The 18,308-nt window shown below is 46.8% G+C and overlaps 1 protein-coding gene across 3 annotated transcripts in view; it reads left to right on the plus strand.

Annotated features, from left to right (window-relative positions):
* Window positions 1-11,585: 11,585 nt before the first annotated feature.
* The window catches only part of TMC7 (transmembrane channel like 7), a 58,803-nt gene continuing 52,080 nt past the window's right edge, over window positions 11,586-18,308 (plus strand). For all 3 annotated transcript variants that reach the window (XR_009544970.1, XM_060172860.1, XM_060172859.1), the window contains exon 1: window positions 11,586-11,844. Coding sequence is in view for 1 of the 3 variants with exons in the window: in XM_060172859.1 (XP_060028842.1) it covers window positions 11,778-11,844 (67 nt within the window). In the remaining 2 variants the exon portion in view is untranslated. The remainder of the gene's footprint in view (window positions 11,845-18,308) is intronic.

Consider the following 18,308-nt stretch of genomic DNA (forward strand, 5'->3'; position numbering starts at 1 on the left):
CGGCTTGGAACCAGCCTCTGCTCTTTGCTTCCCCACCGCGAGCTTCTCAGCGCCCACCTGGCGCCTGCACCCCAGCACCCCGAGCCGGTGCTCCTGAGCGCAAACTGTGCCCTTAGGACACGCTGTTTTTAAGCTCTTGAGATTCTGGCTCCAAAGGAGCTGAGGGGTTTTCAAGACCTGAAAGGAATGTTTTTAAAATCCATTAACAAGGAGCCAGGAGATAATGCACTTTACCTTGCCACTTCAAGCAGCCACCACCCCGGAGAGCATGCAGGGGGCCAGTTTCAGGAGCGGTGGAGGAGTGGAGGAGTGTTTCTTCTCTCTCTGCCTCGCCCTCCTTCTCTGTCTCTATTTAGAAAGAGGAGAAGGAGAAGAATTCGCTCAGAGAGGTGGAACGGTGCAGGCTAAGAGGCCCAGAAGTAAACCTGGTGGCAAAAGTAAGTAAATATTCATTAACAGATTTTAAATTGAGGGCACGCCAAAAGTACAGTTGTGGCTGTTGTTGGTTAAATAAAACGGTAACGTTCATGCCACCTTTTCTCCTTTTCCGATATGTAGCTGCTAGAAATTTTAAATTAGATTTCTCCGGTTGGTGGATTCCACAGCATGAAGTCCTGAATTAGATCACCCAGGAGTGATGCTTGGTTCCGTGTGAGTGTCAGAAAACAAACAAACAAATAACAAATCTTTACATTTGTTTTCTCCTGTGATACTGTTAGTGGATGATGCTCTTCTTGGGCAAGAACTCCCAGCTGGGTGTTGTTCCTCCTGGCTCTTGGGTCTAGAATTTGCTCCTCCCTCTCTTCCTCCATTCCTTGGGGAAAACCAGGTGTGCACCAAACATGGCACTAAGTGCTGGGAGAGGAGAATACTGAGTCTACTCAGTATACTGAGATACTGCCTTTGAGGCAGGGATGCTGAGTACAGTGTACAATGACAAGGAAAAAGAGCCTGATGTGTGTGTGTGTGTGTGTGTGTGTGTGTGTGTGGCGGGGGGACTGAGTACTTGAAAATCATACATCTGGTAAGGGATTAATTCATAGCATGTATAAGAAACTTCTACAACTCAACAATAATTAGATTTTTAAATGGGTAAAGGATTTGAAAAGCCATGTCTCCAAGGAAATATACAAATGGCCAATAAACACATGAAAAGATGTTCCAACATCACTAGTCGTTAAGAACTATAAATCAAAGCCTTAGTGAAATGTCATCTCATACCCATTAATCAGAAAACAGTGAATGTTGGCCAGGATATGGAAAAATGAGAATCCTAAGCATGATGTTGGTGAGACTGTCAAGTGGTATAGCTACTATGGAAAGCAGTATGGAAGTTCTTTGAAAACTTTAAAAAATAGAAAAAATTGAAACAGAGCTGTTGGGAACCAGGCCACTCAATAGAGCACATGGTTGACCAGAAGTGAATAGTGAAACTCCAGATCACGCATAGGATCATCTGCACAATGGAAGCACTGCTATGGTGTCTCTCTCTCTCCTCTTTTATCTTTAAAAAAAGAAAGAAGGGAAAAAGAATGAAAGAAAGAAAAAAGGAATTTACTGGGAGCAGAGAAATTTGCAGGCATGCCCAGAACCCCAGTGGGCTGGGAAGATAGCATGATTTTCTAGAAAGAGTCTCATGCCTAAGATTCTGAGGTCCCAGGTTCAGTCCCCAGCACCATCATGAACCAGAGCTGAGTTGTGCTCTTGTCTCTTCTCCTTCTTCTTCTCCTTCTTCTTCTTCTTCTTCTTCTTCTTCTTCTTCTTCTTCTTCTTCTTCTTCCTCTTCTTCCTCTTCTTCTTCTTTCTCTTGTTCTCTCATTAAGATAAATAAAAACTTAAAAATAGATCAACATCTCTATTTTTTTGTGTTTTTTAATGTCTTTATTGGGAGATTAATGTTTTACAGTTGACAGTAAATACAATAGTCTGTACATGCATAACATTTCTCAGTTTTCCACATAACAATACAATCCCCCCTAGGTCCTCTGCCATCCTGGTCCAGGACCTGTACTCCCCCACCTCTCTCTCTCTCTTTTTTTTTTTTAATTGTACGTGTTACTCTATGTTCATTCATTCAAGAACTCTTTCTGGAATGACTCCTAAATCTACCTAGTTTCTCCATCTCACCTGAGAGAGAAAGACAGAGAGAGAAAGAGAAAGAATGACTGGGAAATGTGGTGTCTTCTGTTTTAAATATGGTGAAAGTGAGGCTGTTGGGCACAAAAGGGATTTACTCATGCTCTGGGGAAGAGTGGCTGTGAAGCTTCCATAGAAACCAGAAGGTACGCTCCCTAGAGGCAGGGCAAAGCTGCTGCTACGCCCTGGAACACTCCTTAGAACCAAGGTACACTTTAATGGGCCTCTCTGGAGAGGGTGTTGTTTACACACTCAGAGATGCTTGCAATGAATACAAACATGGACCAAGCCGACTTAGCTGGGACTGCATGCTACCCTAGTGTCTATTAATTCACGCCCCCTTGTGGATAGTCCTGCAGGTACAGTGGCTGGAGAGGAAATTACAGAGACACAGCATCTTGGATTACTCACTAAACCTCTCTGTGAGCTGGGTTTTCGAAGATGGGGACTGAAGGATGGAGATTAATACAAATAAAGGAAACCAAAACTCACTGGTAAGCATCAGAACCCAGATTCAAATCTAAACCTGACTTCAGAGCCCAGGATTGAACGTGGGATTTCCTGCTTGTAAGTCCAGTGCTCTACCTCCTGAGCCTTCATGCCATTTTAATTTAGAAAACTTTTCATAGGAATTCTCTACTTTTAGATAATCCAGGGAACCTGTAGTAACAAGAGCTAATGTTTATAAGCACTTACTATACACAGAGCATTGGTCTGGAATCCTGTTTACACTGCTCTATATTCTCCTGAACTGAATACCAACACCAGGAGAAATCACATAGCGAAGAAAAAGAACCTTGCCATGTACTGACATAACACTTCACAGAAAATATGTATTGCATTTAACAGACACTTAAATAGCACTCACCGTAGGCAGGCACCTTTCTAAATGTTTTACAAAGATGACCTCATACACCCTCCCAACACTTTAAGAGCTAGTCTGGATAGGGGTTGGAAAGAGAGAGGCTGGAGGCTGAGACACACTTGCTCTTGGTGCTGACCTGGCACTTGAAAATTCATGAGAGTGTTTGCCTAAGTGTTGTACCCGGGCACCTGCCTGCCTTCCTCTCATCCCAGCCCTATGTTGGATGGTGTTCTCAGTATTGCTGTTAGGAGTATTTGATAGTGAGAAAGCAGATGCACAGAAAGGTTTAGCATCTTGTCAGATCACACAGCTACGGGCAGAACAAGGTTGAAGCTAGGGTGTTTGGTTTTAGATTCCTTGCTCTTAATCTCATCTCGGCAGTTGAGACGTTTGGACATGAAAAAGAAAGGGTCTGTATTAGAATCAAACAATCTCTTCCCAGGAAAAAGGGTTTTGTAGTTGGAAGCATCCATTAAAAATAAGCGAATCATGGGTGCAAGAGGTTGTAATAAAAATGTAATGTGGATTCTGTCCCTGGCAAAAAAAAAAAAAAAGAACCACAGTGGGTAAAGGGGTCAGTGGTAGAGCCCTGTGAGACTGTGGAACAGCCTTGGCACACACTTTCCCTGTTTCCTGCACCCCCCCCCCCCCATAGGAAGGCAGAGATAGGGTTCCCTGGTGCTGAGTGTTCTCTGACACAGCTGGCTTTTTTACCTTGTGCCTGCCCCAGGGGACCTCATCTCTGTCATTCTTAGGAGTCAGCTCTTGATTGAATGGGATTAAATCTGGATCCTCGGGGCTGGGCGGTGGCTCATCTGGTAGAGCATACAAATTACCATGGTCAAGTACCTGGACTCAAGCCCCTGGTCCTCACTTGCAGGAAGGAAGCTTCAAGTGCAGTGGAGCAATATTTCTCCTCTTTGTCTTTCCCTCTGTCTCCATCTCTATCTCTCTGTCTCTTACCCTCTGTCAAAAAAAGAAAGATAAAGAAAAAAGTCTACTGGGGCTGCAATTGTGTAGATATCAAGTCCCTATGATAAGCCTGCTAGGAAAAAAAAAAGAACTTTCTATCAGCATAGAGAGATAGAGGTGGGCACTGAGTTGGAGGGGGACAGGGAGAAGTTTAGAACTGCAGTTGCTGTGTGTTTTCCAGATGAGTGAGTGATCTGAGCCCCCACCCCACCCCCGTGTGAGTAAGGTCACAAGTACCTGTCTTTTTTTTTTTTTTTTCACTTTTTCCCTTTTGTTGCCCTTGTTTTATTGTTGTAGTTATTATTGTTGTTATTGATGTCATTGTTGGACAGGACAGAGAGAAATGGAGAGAGGAGGGGAAGACAGAGAGGGGGAGAGAAAGACAGACACCTGCAGATCTGCTTCACCACCTGGGAAGAGACTCCCCTGCAGGTGAGGAGCCAGGGGTTTGAACAGGGATCCTTATGCTGGGTCCTTGCGCTTTGTGCCACGTGCGCTTAGCCAACTGCGCTATAGCCTGACTCCCTACCTACGTCTTTTAAACAGCAGCTTAGCAAGTGGGGAGATGGTGCAGCGCGGGGGGGGGGGTGTGTGAGATACTATTTTCACTCTACTGCATGACACCAGAGTAATGCACTGCTTCTCACTCCCATTTATTCATTCATTCTTCTCGATAGATACATAAATACAGCTTTTAAAAGTATAACAGTGGCTGGACCTGCAGTGAACCATGCTAAGTGAAATTATCCAGAAGGGGGAAGGATGAATACTGGATGCGTCCCCTCATAGGATTTAAGCGAGGGAATAAATCAACATTTCCTCAGTAAAGCAATAAAATAAAGCAGACTCTGAGCTCTCAGGAGGGAGAGAAATTATATAAAGCCCTGGAAAACTAAAAGTGGTCTGTGGCTGACCAGAAGGAGAGAACTTCCTCCCACTCCACCCCACCCATCCCACCCCAACTCCAATTCTGTTGGGGGGGGATCATTAATATCAGACAGATTGGTAGGAGAAAACCCAAGTGTAATCATATACCTTTGGAGAACTTCTGTAGCTGTGGATTCTGATCCCAGATAAATGAGAACATTCATATCCTGAGCCAGGAATGGGATGTGGGTCTGGGGCTTCAAGGTGAGAGGAGGGGGACTCATTTGACAAACACCAAGTGCTCTATACTTAGATGTTGACCTTGCACTGTTGACAGGATTTTCAGATAAGATAGAAAGGTTATTCTGAGTAGTAGTCCCAATTTTTTCTTCTCCTAAGTAGTTATAAATACAGAAAGTTTCTCCTGAGCCTGCAGTACCTCTACTGGCCTTAGCTCGAAATACTCCACATGCCAAAGTGACACATCTTCAGGAGGCCTGTTCTGAGTATCTGGGACGTCTGTCATTCAACCTCGATTGGCCTGAGGTGTAATCTTCCCTGAATTCCTCTGTAGTCTGCCTTAGCATCCATCACCTCTTAGATCCTGGGTAAAAACTTATTAGGGGGCCGGGAGGTAGTGCAACGGGTTAAGCACACATGGCGCAAAGTGCAAGGACCAGTGTAAAGATCCCGGTTCGAGCCCTGGCTCCCTGCCTGCAGGGGCATTGTTTCACAGGTGGTAAAGCAAGTCTGCAGGTGTCTATCTTTCTCTCCCCCTCTCTGTCTTCCCATACTCTCTCGATTTCTCTCTGTTCTGTCCAAGAACAATAAACAACAAGGGCAACAAAAGGAAAAAAACAGCCTCCAGGAGCAGTGGATTCGTACTACAGACACAAACACCTCATCACAGACCCCTTCAAGCGTCAACCCGGCTTTGACCTAGCACGTTATGATTGGGCCCTCCTCAATCGCTATTGAACAGGCCATGGCCGGTGCGCCGCTATGTTCCATCGCTGGGGAGCCAGAGACGACCCGAACTGCCCCTGCGGCTACAGACAGACTATGACCCACATAGTCAGCGACTGCCACCTCTCCAGATTCAAAGGAGGTCTCGAAACTTTACATCAGGCTCAACCTGACGCTGTTGACTGGCTACGGAAGAAGGGCAAACGCTAGAAGAACTACAGACACCGAGCCCCAGCAATAACCCCGGAGGCAAAAAAAAAAAAAAGAAAGAAAGAAGGAAAGAAAGAAAGAAAGAAAGAAAGAAAGAAAGAAAGAAAGAAAAGACTTACTGGATGTAAATATCATGGAATAATTTCTATCAGAAAGGATCTCTCCTGCTCCTCCCTCCTCATTGTTTTCCACCTTTATCAGGATTCAGAACAAGGTGTTCCTTTTGTTTGCCCAGGTACTATCTGCCTGCCTTGACTCCAGTCTTCAAACAAGAAGATGGAAATTGAAATCACGCAGTGCTGAGGAATGGACTAAAGACCTAGGGCATTTTTTTTTAATCTGTAAGTTTTTTTGAAAGATTTTCTTTATTTATGAGAAAGATAGGAGGCGAGAGAAAGGACCAGACATCACTCTGGCACATGTGCTGCCGGGGATCGAACTTGGGACCTCATGCTTGAGAATCCAAAGCTTTACCACTGTGCCACCTCCCAGACCACAGGACATTTAAAGAATATATATTTATTTATTCCCTTTTGTTGCTTTTGTTGTTTTATTGTTGTAGTAATTATTGTTGTTGTTATTGATGTCGTCATTGTTGGATAGGACAGAGAGAAATGGAGAGAGGAGGGGAAGACAGAGAGGGAGAGAGAAAGACAGAAACCTGCAGATCTGCTTCACCGCCAGCAACTCCCTTGCAGGTGGGGAGCCGGGGGCTTGAACCGGGATCCTTGTGCTTTGCGCCGCCTGCGCTTAACCTGCTGTGCTACCGCCCGACTCCCAGGACATTTTTTAAAAAATATTTATTTTATTTATTCCCTTTTGTTGCCCTTGTTGTTTTATTGTTGTAGTTATTATTGTTGTTGTCATTGTTGGATAGGACAGAGAGAAGTGGAGAGAGGAGGGGAACAGAGAGTAGGAGAGAAAGATAGACACCTGCAGACCTGCTTCACCGCCTGTGAAGCGACTCCCCTGCAGGTGGGGAGCCGGGGGTTCGAACCGGGATCCTTATGCCGGTCCATGTGCTTTGTGCCATCTGCGCTTAACCCACTGCTCTACAGCCCGACTCCCTAAAAATCTTTTATTTATTACTGGATAGAGACAGAGAGAAATCGAGAGTGGAGAGGGAGATAGAGAAGGAGAGAGACAGAGAGACACCTGCAGCCCTGCTCCACCACTCATGAAGCTTCCCCCTGTAGGTGGGGACCAGGGGCTTCAACCCGGGTCTTTGTTCGCTGTGACACCTGCGCTCAGTCAGGTGCGCCACTGCCCAGCCCCAGGACATTTTTTTTTAAAGAGGGAGGAAGAGACACCTCAACACTGCTCCACTACCCAGGGAATTCCCCTATGGTGTTCCCATGTGATGTGATGTTGGAATTCAATATGCTGAGTCATCTCCCAGACCTGATTGGGAACCTTGGTTTTTTTGGTGTGTGTGTGTGTGTTTTGTCTTTTCCAGGGCTTCACCCTCTCAGCTTTCTTTCAGATAGATGGAAACAGAGATAGAGGGAGAGAGGGAAAGACACCAAGTACTAAGCCTTCTCCAGTGAACTCCAGGCTCAAACCTGGGCTATACGCATGGAAAAGCAAGCACTCTTCTAGGTGGACTGTCCTGCCAGTCCCATGGTTTTGTTTGCTTGTTATTGTCACCAAGGTTATTGCTGGGGCTTGATGCATTGCTCCTGGTGGCTTTTTTTTTCTCTTTCTTTCCTTTCTTTTTTACTAGGACAGAGAGAAACTGAGATGGGAGAGGGAGAGTAGGACAGAGAAAGATAGGCACCTGCAGACCTGCTTCACTACTCATGAAGTTTTCCCCCTTCAGATGGGGACCAGGGACTTGAACCTAAGTTCTTGTGCATGGTGATGTGTGTGCTAAATTAAGTATACCACCACCAGGTACACCCCATGGCTTTACTTTTTATTAGTATTACTTATTTATTCCCTTTTGTTGCCCTTGTTTTATTGTTGTAGTTATTGTTCTTGGTGTTGTTGATGTCGTTGTTGTTGGATAGGACAGAGAAAAAGAAGAGAGGAGGGGAAGACAGAGAGGGGGAGAGAAAGATAGACACCTGCAGACTTGCTTCACTACCTGCACTACGAATTCACTGCTCCTGGAGGCCATTTTTCCCCATTTTTTGTTGCCCTTGTTGTTATTGATATTGTTGCCATTGATGCTGTTGGATAGGACAGAGAGAAATGGAGAAAGGAGGGGATACAGAGAAGGGGAGAGAAAGACACCTGCAGACCTGCTTCACTGCTTGTGAGGTGACTCCCCTACAGGTGGGGAGCCAGGGGTTGAACCGGGGTCCTTAAGCTGGTCCTTGCGCTTTGCACCATGTGCACTTAAACCTGCTGCACTACCACCCATGCTTTGGTTTTTATACCCCATTCCAGACCCCAAATCACACTCAGTCCTCATGTGTCCTTACTGACTCTCACTGTCTTCCAGCCTTTCCTAGTTTCTGATGACCTGGACACTTTGGAGGAATGTCCCATAGGATGTCCCTTGATTTGGGTTGGTGTGATGTTTTTCTCATGGTTAGGCTGGGGTTGTGGGCTCAAAGGAGAAAGGTCTTGCAGGGAAAGTGTCATTTCCATCACATCATAGCAAGGGCCATGCCCTCAAGGGGTCTTCTTAGCACCTTGATCATTTGTCTTATGAAGTGTGGAGGTTTTTTTTTTTGCCTCCAGGGTTATTGCTGGGGCTCCGTGCCTGCACCAAGAATCCACTGCTCCTGGAGGTCATTTTTTCCCCTTTGTTGCCCTTGTTGTTCATCGTTGTTGTTGCTATTATTATTGTTGTCGTTGTTGCTGGATAGGACAGAGAGAAGTCGAGGGAGGAAGGGAAGACAGAGAAGGGGAGAGAAAGATAGACACCTGCAGACCTGCTTCACTGCTTGCGAAGCAACACCTCTGCAGGTGGGGACCCAGGGGCTTAAACCGTGATCCTTTGTGCTGGTCCTTGCGCTTTGTGCCACCTGCGCTTAACCCACTGTGCTATCGCCTGGCCTGGAGTGTGGAGTTTTATCAGGTAAAATTACTAGCTGCCTTCTCTTTCCTTCCTTCCTCCCTCCCTTCCTCCCTTCCTCCCTTCCTCCCTTCCTTCCTTCCTTCTTTCTCCCCACCCTCTCTTATACCCCTCACCCACCCTCACCCCCACCAGAGCACTGCTCAACTCTTTTTTTTTTATTTAATTTTTTAAACTATTTATTGGATAGAGACAGCCAGAAATCGAGAGGGTAGGGGAGATAGGGAGAGAGAGAAAGAGAGACCCTGCAACCCTGCTTCACCACTTGCAAAGCCTTCCCTCTGCAGGTGGGGACCAGGGGCTCGAACCTGGGTCCTTGTGCACTGTAACGTGTGCTCAACCAGGTGCACCACCACCCGGTCCCTTTTCTTAAAATTTATGATCTTTATTTATTGGATAGAGATAGCCAGCGATTGAGAGGAGGAGGAGAGAGGGAAGGGAGAGAAACAAAGAGACACCTGCAGACCTGCTTTACCACTCGCAAAGCTTTCCCCCTGCAGGTGGGGACCGGAGGCTTGTGCACTGTAACATGTGCGCTCAACCAGGTGCACCACCACCCAGTCCCTTAGCTCTGTCTTTGGATGGTCCTAGTGACTGAACCTGGGAGTTTTGAGCCTCAGCATGAGAGTCTTTTTGCCTAACCATATGGTATCTCCTCTGCCCATGTCCTCTTCCTCTATGGAAGGCAGTCACTATGTGCAGCTCACTTTTTAAAAAATTACCTTTATTTATTTATTGGATAGAGACTGTTAGAAATTGAGGGGGAAGGGGGTAATAGAGAGGGAGAGAGACAGAGAGACACCTGCAGCACTGCTTTACCACTTGCAAGGCTTTCCCTCTGCAGGAGGGAACAAGGGGTTGAACCTGGGTCTTTGTGCACTGTAACATATGTGCTCAACCAGGTGTGCCACTGTCTGGCCCTTATTTTATTTTAAATATATATGGGGGACCAGAAAGAGAGAGACCAGAGAACTGCTCATCTTTGGCTCATGGCGATGTGTGGATTGAACCTGAAACTTCATAACCTCTGGCAGAGTCTTTGGCATTACCATTATGCTATCTTTCCCCACCATGGTGTTTATTTATATTTGGCAATGACTTTTATATTATGAACTGCACATGGATAGATGTATAGAGATGAAACTTGGGAATGGTACAGCATTTAAAAGATAGCCATTGGGCTGGAGAGAGAGCTCACTTGGTGGGTGCCTGCTTTTCCATGACCCAGTTTGAACTCCAGTACCACATAGGAGTGCTATGGTAGCAGGGGAAGCTTCAGTGCTGTGTCTCTGCCTAGTGGTGAAAGCAGTATGTGTGTGTGTGAGAACCTGTGGGCTGGGTGGTACAAAGCATACAAGTTATCAAGTGGGAGGATCCAGGTTCAAGCCCCTGGCCCCATCTGCAAGGAGGAGGCTTCACAAGTGGTGGAGCAGTGCTGTAGGTGTCTCTCTGTTTCTAACATAATTAAAAATAAATGATTTTTTTTTTGCCTCCAGAGTTATTGCTGGGGCTTGATGCCTGCATTATGAATGCACTGCTTTTGGAGGCCATTTTTTATATTTAATTTTTTATTTATAAAAACTGGAGGCCACTTTTTCCCAACTTTGTTGTCCTTGTTATTGCTGTTGTTGTTGGATAGGAGAGAAATCAAGGGTGGAGGGGAAGACAACTGCAGATCTGCTTCACCACTTGTGAAGTGATTCCCTGTGCAAGTAGGGAGCTGGGTAGGGGATCCTTACACGGGTCCTTGGCTTTGAGCCATGTGTGATTATCCTGCTGCTCTACCGCCTGGCCCCCCAAAATAAATGATTTTAAAATCACACCGCAACAGGTGGCTGGAGTGATAGTTCAGTGCAGAATAAGGATTTGCATTCATGAGGTCCCAGGTCCATTCTCTATGGTGCATATGCCAGCACTGAGAGCTGCTGTGGTCTCCCTCTGTCAGACTTTCTGTCTGTCTCCCCCCCCCCACACACACACAATAAATAAAATACAAATGAATAGGGCACATAATAAAAACCCTCCCTTGCACTTTCTTTGCCCAGATCTCCATCCAGGAGTTATTTTATGTGTTGATATATCTTGGGAGAGGCCAGGTAGGTACGGATGCACTTGTCCTGGCTATTTTTTTTTTCCCCTCCAGGGTTATCGCTGGGGCTCGGTGCCTGCACTATGAATCCACTGCTTCTGGAGGCCATTTTTTCCCCATTTTGTTGCCATTGTTATTATTGTTATTAATGTTGTTGTTGGATAGGACAGAGAGAAATCGAGAGAGGAGGGGAAGAGAGAGGGGAAGAGAAAGACACCTGCAGACCTGCTTCACTGCTTGTGAAGCGAGCCCCCTGCAGGTGGGAGCTGGGAGCTCTAACGGGGATCCTTAAGCCGGTCCGGGTCCTTGCACTTAAGCCATGTGACCTACCACCCGGCCCCCATCCTGGCTATTTTTACCCTCCCCGCCTCCAGCCCCCGTACTTAAATGGACTGTCACCCCGCAGCAACTCGGCCGCTGGATGGCGCCCCATCACTCGGGCTCTCCAGCGGGTCCCGGCGCGCGGAGCCGCACCCTCCCAGACCCGCGGGCTGGTCCTGGCCCCTCGGGGGTCCGCGCGCAGGAGAGGGCGGTCTGGGGCCCCGCCTCGCCTCTGTGACGCGGGCGGAATCTGGAATCCCGGCGGAGGCGGAGGCGGGAGGCAGCAGGAGCGGGGTCCCGGCCTCGGGCGGGCGCGGGGCGCGGCCATGAGCGAGTCCAGCGCCAGCGCGCTCCCGGTGGGCAGGCCTGGCCCGCAGCGGTTCGTCCTCCAAGGTAGGGCCACCGGGGCGCTCGGAGGCTCCGGCCCGGCCCCTTCACTCCTCGCGGCCCCTCTCGGGCTCCAGAGGAAAGGCGGTTCTGTTCTCCCCGCTCTCGATCCTCCAGCCCATCCTCCCCAGGCGCACGGGGCGCGCACCCTGCCCAGAGGAGCGCCAGAATGGGGGTTCCCATGCCTGTTTGGGGCGGGGGCGTGAACGAGGGTCTGCGTCCTGTTGACTGGCTGGGGGGTTCCCCACCAGGTCCCCAGTAACAGGACCTGTTGAATGAGAATGCTCGCCTGAACAAATTCTGGACTGAGGTGCCTGCCTCTAGACCTTTCAGGCTTTGCACTCAGGATCGAACCCAGATCCTTAGCAGTAAGCTGGAAATAGGGAAATAGGGTGCTGGTGGGGTTCAGTGAGAGAGAAACGAAGTGTCTGCCTAGCACAGTGCCTAGTCCATTTCTTTCCCTTTCTTTCTTTCTTTCTTTCTTTCTTTCTTTCTTTCTTTCTTCCTTCCTTCCTTCCTTCCTTCCTTCCTTTCTCTCTCTCTCTTCTTTCTTTCTTTCTTTCTTTCTTTCTTTCTTTCTTTCTTTCTTTCTTTCTTTCTTTCTTTCTTTCTTTCTTTTTTATTCCACTTACTTTCCTGCCAGAGGACTAATCACCTCTGGCATATGGTGATGCTCAGGATTGAACCTGGAACCTCAGAACCTCAGACATGATGGTTTCAGTGTTTGGTACATTAAAAGGCACACACAAAAAAAATGGTTACCTACCAAATATTTTGACTGCATTTTTGTTATTTAAAACACATTTATGGGAGTTGGGTGGTAGCACAGTGGTTAAGCGCAGGTGGCGCAAAGCACAAGGACCGGCATAAGAATCCCGGTTCAAGCCTCCGGTTCCCCACTTGCAGGGAAATTGCTTCACAGGCGGTGAAGCAGGTTTGCAGGTGTCTTTCTCTCCCCCTCTCTGTATCCCCCTCCTCTCTCCATGTCTCTCTGTCCTATCCAACAACGAAGACATCAATAACAACAACAATAATAACTACAACAATAAAGAAGAACAAGGGCAACAAAAGGGAAAATAAATATTTAAAAAAAAATTAAAAAAAAACTCACAGCAGGGAGGGGAAACAGTTCAGCTGGTAGAGCATAGGACTTGCATACCTAGGGTTCTGAGTTCAGTCTCTGGGGCCACATGTACCAGAGCATGGTTTGGATGCTCTCTCTCCTCACCATGAAACTCTATCTTATATGACATAAAGTAAAACAACTCACAGCATGTTCTTGCATTTTCTTCTTAAAAATCCTTTACTTATTAATGAGAAGCTCAGAACCAGAGCATCACTCAGGCCCATTAGATACTGGGGACAGAACTTAGGACACTGCACCACCTCCCAGATCACAAGGAACCCTGGATGTCTGGCAACTCTTCTGTCTTGATTGGGTGGTGGTTGTACACATTTATGTAAAAATTCAGAGCTTCATTGTAAATCTATTTTTTTTTTGCCTCCAGGGTTATTGCACCTATTTCTGAATATTCTAACTGGGCCTTTTAGCTACAAGGCCTTCCCCTCTTCTCTGATATTTTATGACCTTGTACCCACTCGAGTGGGTGGGGGCTGAGAAACATGGTATTTATAACTTTGGGGTAGTTGATATTAACCACATGCCACATGCAGACCCAGTAGTCTATACCACACAGCCCACATGTGTATTCTCTGACTTTTGAATGATGATGAAATCCCTTAATGATGCATTTTTAGACCACGTCCTCATTGTTTAGTGAGACGTGACTGGAACACCTTTTATTGATTTCCCACTGCTTTGAGAATAAACTCCATGCTTTTCTGTGGCAATGGACAAGGTCTGTTGGGTGATTGTACCCCAGCCTGAATCTCCATGCTCTCATCACCTGGGACCCCAGATGAACCCAGCTACATACTGCTGCTTACCCATTCCTCCAGCAAATCTAGGTAATTTCTGCCTTGGGACCTTTGCACCTGCTTACTTTGCAGGCAATATATTTCTTTAATTATTATTATTATTTTTTGTCTCGAGGGTTACCTCTGAGCCTTGATGCCTTCATGACTACACTATTCCCGGTGGGAGGTGTTGAAGTGGGCAAAGCTTTGGGCTCTCAAACATGAGGCCCCTTTTGGTCCCTGTGTCATGTGTGTGTGTGTGAGTGATGCTCTGGCTCTTTCTTTCTCTCTCTTCCCCTCTCTTATCTTACAAAAATGAATCTTGGTGGGACTTTGTATAAACAAGCCCATTTTGGAAGATAGCTGTGGTTACCAGTCTAAAACTAACTTTGCATAATGACTCCATATTGACTTGTCTGTCTTTTAACAGGCTGCACCACATTCTTTATTCATTCAGCTGTTGATGGACATTTCAGCTGTTTCCAACTTTTGTCTCCTAAGAAATTTGAACATTTGTGGACAAGTTTTCATTTGAGCATCTGTTTTCTATTCTTTTGGATAAAAGAGGAATATAATTGCTGGATTGTTTAGTGATTTTATGTTTGACTTTAAAAAGAAATTACTTGGGAGTCGGGCGGTAGAGCAGTGGGTTAAGTGCACATGGCACAAAGCGCAAGGACCAGTTTCAAGTCCCCGGTTCCCCACCTGCAGGGGAGTCGCTTCACAGGCGGTGAAGCAGGTCTGCAGGTGTCTATCTTTCTCTCCCCCTCTCTTTCTTCCCCTTCCTCTCTCCATTTCTCTCTGTCCTATCCAACAACAACATCAATAACAACCACGATAAGTGCAACAATAATAAAAAACAAGGGCAACAAAAAGGAAAATAAATAAAAAAGAAAAAAAAGAAAAAGAAATTACTTAATGAGACAGAGAAAGACCAAAGTACTCTCCTGGCATATGCAGTGCCCAGCATCAAATCAGGGGGCCCCAGGCATACATAGCCTGCACTCTACCTATTGAACCACGTCCCCCCAACAGCATCTGTGTATGTTTTTGAGGAACACCCACACTCAGAGACTCTTAAAGTTTTGTAAAGAGTGACTGTGGCCAACTGTTCTGTGGGAGAGCCAGAGTGCATTATATGGCGCCCAGCAGCATGAGCCCTGTGTAGTGGCAGCAGAACCACTGAGCTCACTTGTGTCCCCCTCATGACACACAATACTGAGGAGGGGACCTGATGTGACTGTGTTTGGCTTAACCTTGGCTACCGGCCAAGGTTAGGGCTCTCTGGGCTTTTGAAGCTGGGCACACCTGGAACAGTAGAAGGATAAAACCAGACACAGCCCCTGCAGTCCCCTATGGAGAGGAAACAGAACCTGCTGCCTTTTTTTTTTTTCCTTTTGAGATAAAACAAGGTCTGGGGCCAGGCAGTGGTGCACCTGGTTGAAGGCACAACATTACCATACTCAGGAACCCAGGTTCAAACCCTCCTTGTCATAAGCAGTGAAGGAGGCCTACAGATGTCTGTTTTTCTCTTTGCATCCCCCACCCCTTTCAATATTCCTCTTTCCTATAAAGGAAAATGAAAAGGAAAAAAGAGAGAAAGAAAAAAAAATAGCTGCTGGGGGCAGCGAATTTGTAGTGCAGGCACAGAGCCTCAGCGATGACCCTGGTGGTAATAAAAAAAGATAAATAAAAGCAGGGGCCTAGGAGATGGGTCAACAGGCAGAGCGTGTGTCTTAGCACGCATGAGTCTCCGTTTGGCTCCATGGACAGTGAAGTGGTGGTGTAGTGCCGCCTTTTTCTGTCTCTTCCTCCAACTTCTTTCTCCAAATTAAAAATAAATAACAATGTTGGTTCTAGAAGGCGACTGAGCAATAGTGAACATAGTACAGCATTAGACAGATGATAGATAACAGGTGGATCAATAAATGACAGGTAGACAGATGAAGAACAGAGACACAGGTAGAGTGAATGGACCTTGGGGTTGTTTTCACAGAGTCCGCCTGCCCCAAGTAGGAATCCCAACATGAGAAACTGTACCCATGTGTCAACAACTATACTGTACACCATTAATCGCTCCAATAGAATAATAAAAAGATGACAAAAAATATCTAAGGGCCCTTCTCCAGAGACTCCAGGCACACTGCACATGCAGACATTAACCTCAGGGCGTTAGAAGTCCAGCCAGGAACAAGCATCACGACAGTAAAATGACTACCACCTGAGCATCAGCCCCGGCCAGAGGTAGCACTGCCTTTGACCTGCTCATCTCACTCAATCTTCTCAGTAACCCAAGCAGATGGGGATAGAAATTTCTCTACTTTATAGGCAGAAAAACTGAAGCTCAGGGAGGCTCAGAGAGTGACCTGCTTGAGGTCACATGGTTGACTACAGTTTCTCATCTCTGTGTGGTCGTTATCTGTGGCTCTTGCCCAGTTATGTAGTTTCATCAGCTGCACTGTGGGCTTTGTTCATCTTAACAGATTGCAGGGCAGAGGTAGATAGCATAATGCTTATGCAAAGAGACTCTCATGCCTGAGACTCCAAAGTCCCGGGTTCAATCCCCTGCATCACCATAAGCCATAGCTGAGCTTTGCTCTGGTAAGAAAAAAAAAAAAGTCTCCATCTTAACAGAGGACACTAAACTTGAAGATAAGTTGCATCTTTTATCTTGTTTTCCCTTGCCTGTCCATCCATCCAGGTCACTTACTACCTTCAAAGTAGTCCCGGGCTGGAGGGACCTTCTGCAGGTCGTGAAGTAGCTGGAGATTGCGTTCACGCCCATTTTAGGTTCCCAGGAGCCAGTGCTGTCTTAATTTACCCCCCTTTCCTTCCCTGCCTGGCAGAGGCTGAGCTCTGCCCAGCAACCCTGGATCCTACTACATTCAAAGGTCCCCGGTGGGTGGCATTCGTTTGGGTTTGTTTTGTATCAGGAAGTGAAAAAATTAGGAGAAAAGGAGGAAATGACTTTTCAGTGTTGTAAGCTTGGATGTAATCTGGTTGCTTTTTAAAGGAGCATTGTTTGGTGGAGGACCACCCATCACTTCTCTGGGACTCCCTCCCCTTCCCCTGCAGTGTCCAGACCATGAGCCCTGACCATGGACCAGATGTGGGCAAAAGAAGCAGACAAGGGACTTACTTTCATGAAGTTTCTGTGAAGCAAGGGAGATATACACACTAATGGTGTGAAGAGGAGAATAGTGTAGGTGCCAAGATTCCGGCAGGAGGACTTCCTGTGACGCCACTGTACAGGTGCAGACAGCAAGGGCGTAGGGAAGGAGAATACGGGGAAGAGGCAAGGGCTGGAGGTGAGCATGATCTCAGGTTATCTGAGACCCCAGGCTGGGTCTTAGAGGAGACGTGGATTGTCAGTCAAAGTTCAGGGCGCCAGTATAGCTTCGCGGGCAGGAGACAGATGACCAGGGACTCATGGCTGAGCTGGAGAGCAGTATTTCTTTATTGACGTGGAACACAGCGCAATCTAAGCTATCTCTAATCACAATCTTGTCCTCTATCTTTCCTCTCTCTCCTCCAGCGGAAGAGTCAGGAACCAAGGAAGTACCCAGGATAGGGGGCGGGGAGAAGGAAGAAGCTTGAACTAGCAAGGACAATCTTTCTCTCCCCCTCTCTGTGTTCCCACTCTCTCAATTTCTCTCTATCTTATTGTGGTGGCGGCGGCATGCAGAAAAAGGAGGTTTGGAGCAGAAAGGAACACAATCCTTTATTTGCGCTGGCACCTCAGAGTTGGGTGAGAGAGCAGCAGTTTGGGCTACGTGGAGGTAGCAAAAATGGCCGCCTCACACAGCAACCTTCCCTGCGTGAAAGGCGGGCAAGAGAGAGTGAGGGGTGGAAGAAGGAGGGCTTTTATGGGAATAGCTCTCGAGAGAATGGGAAGGGGGAGGAGTAACCATAGCACTCCAGGTTAGGATAATAACTCTCTCCTGAGAATGGGAAGGGGGAGGAGTAACCATAGCACAATGCCCTGAGGGCACAACATGGCAGAACAGGTGCCCGCTCCAAGAATGTCCCAACTCTCATGGGAACTAGCAATAGCCTAAGGGGGCAACATGGCAGATGTGACTGCATCTGTACAATTTCCCAGCATCGGATGAGGTCAACCAAGCAGGAACTGGTGGCTGTGGTCAGTAGTTTGGATTTGGATCCAAGCCTGTAACTAGAAAAAATGTTTTTAATGATTTGCTTATTCATTTTATTTTATGAAAGAATCAGAGCATCACTTTGGCTCTGGTTCAGTGCTGGGTCTGAACCTCACACCTCACACATTGCCAGCCCTGCCATCTACCTGTTAAGTCGCCTCCCCTGCTGAAGCCTGTGGCTTTGAGGTCCTTGCTCCACATCTGGGAAGAGGTGTTCTTTGTCCATGTTATTTCCATAGAAACTGACACCCTAAGAAGTTACTGAACAGAAAGGTGTTCATGCTGTAATCCAGAGCCAGGATGTCCAAGCACTCTTCATCTAGAAATGTTTATTGAACTTTTTTTTTTTGCTTCCAGGGTTATCACTGGGACTCGGAGCCTGCACTATGAATCACT

Source organism: Erinaceus europaeus, chromosome 15, assembly GCF_950295315.1.
Source record: "Erinaceus europaeus chromosome 15, mEriEur2.1, whole genome shotgun sequence".
NCBI classification, from domain to species: Eukaryota; Metazoa; Chordata; class Mammalia; order Eulipotyphla; family Erinaceidae; genus Erinaceus; species Erinaceus europaeus.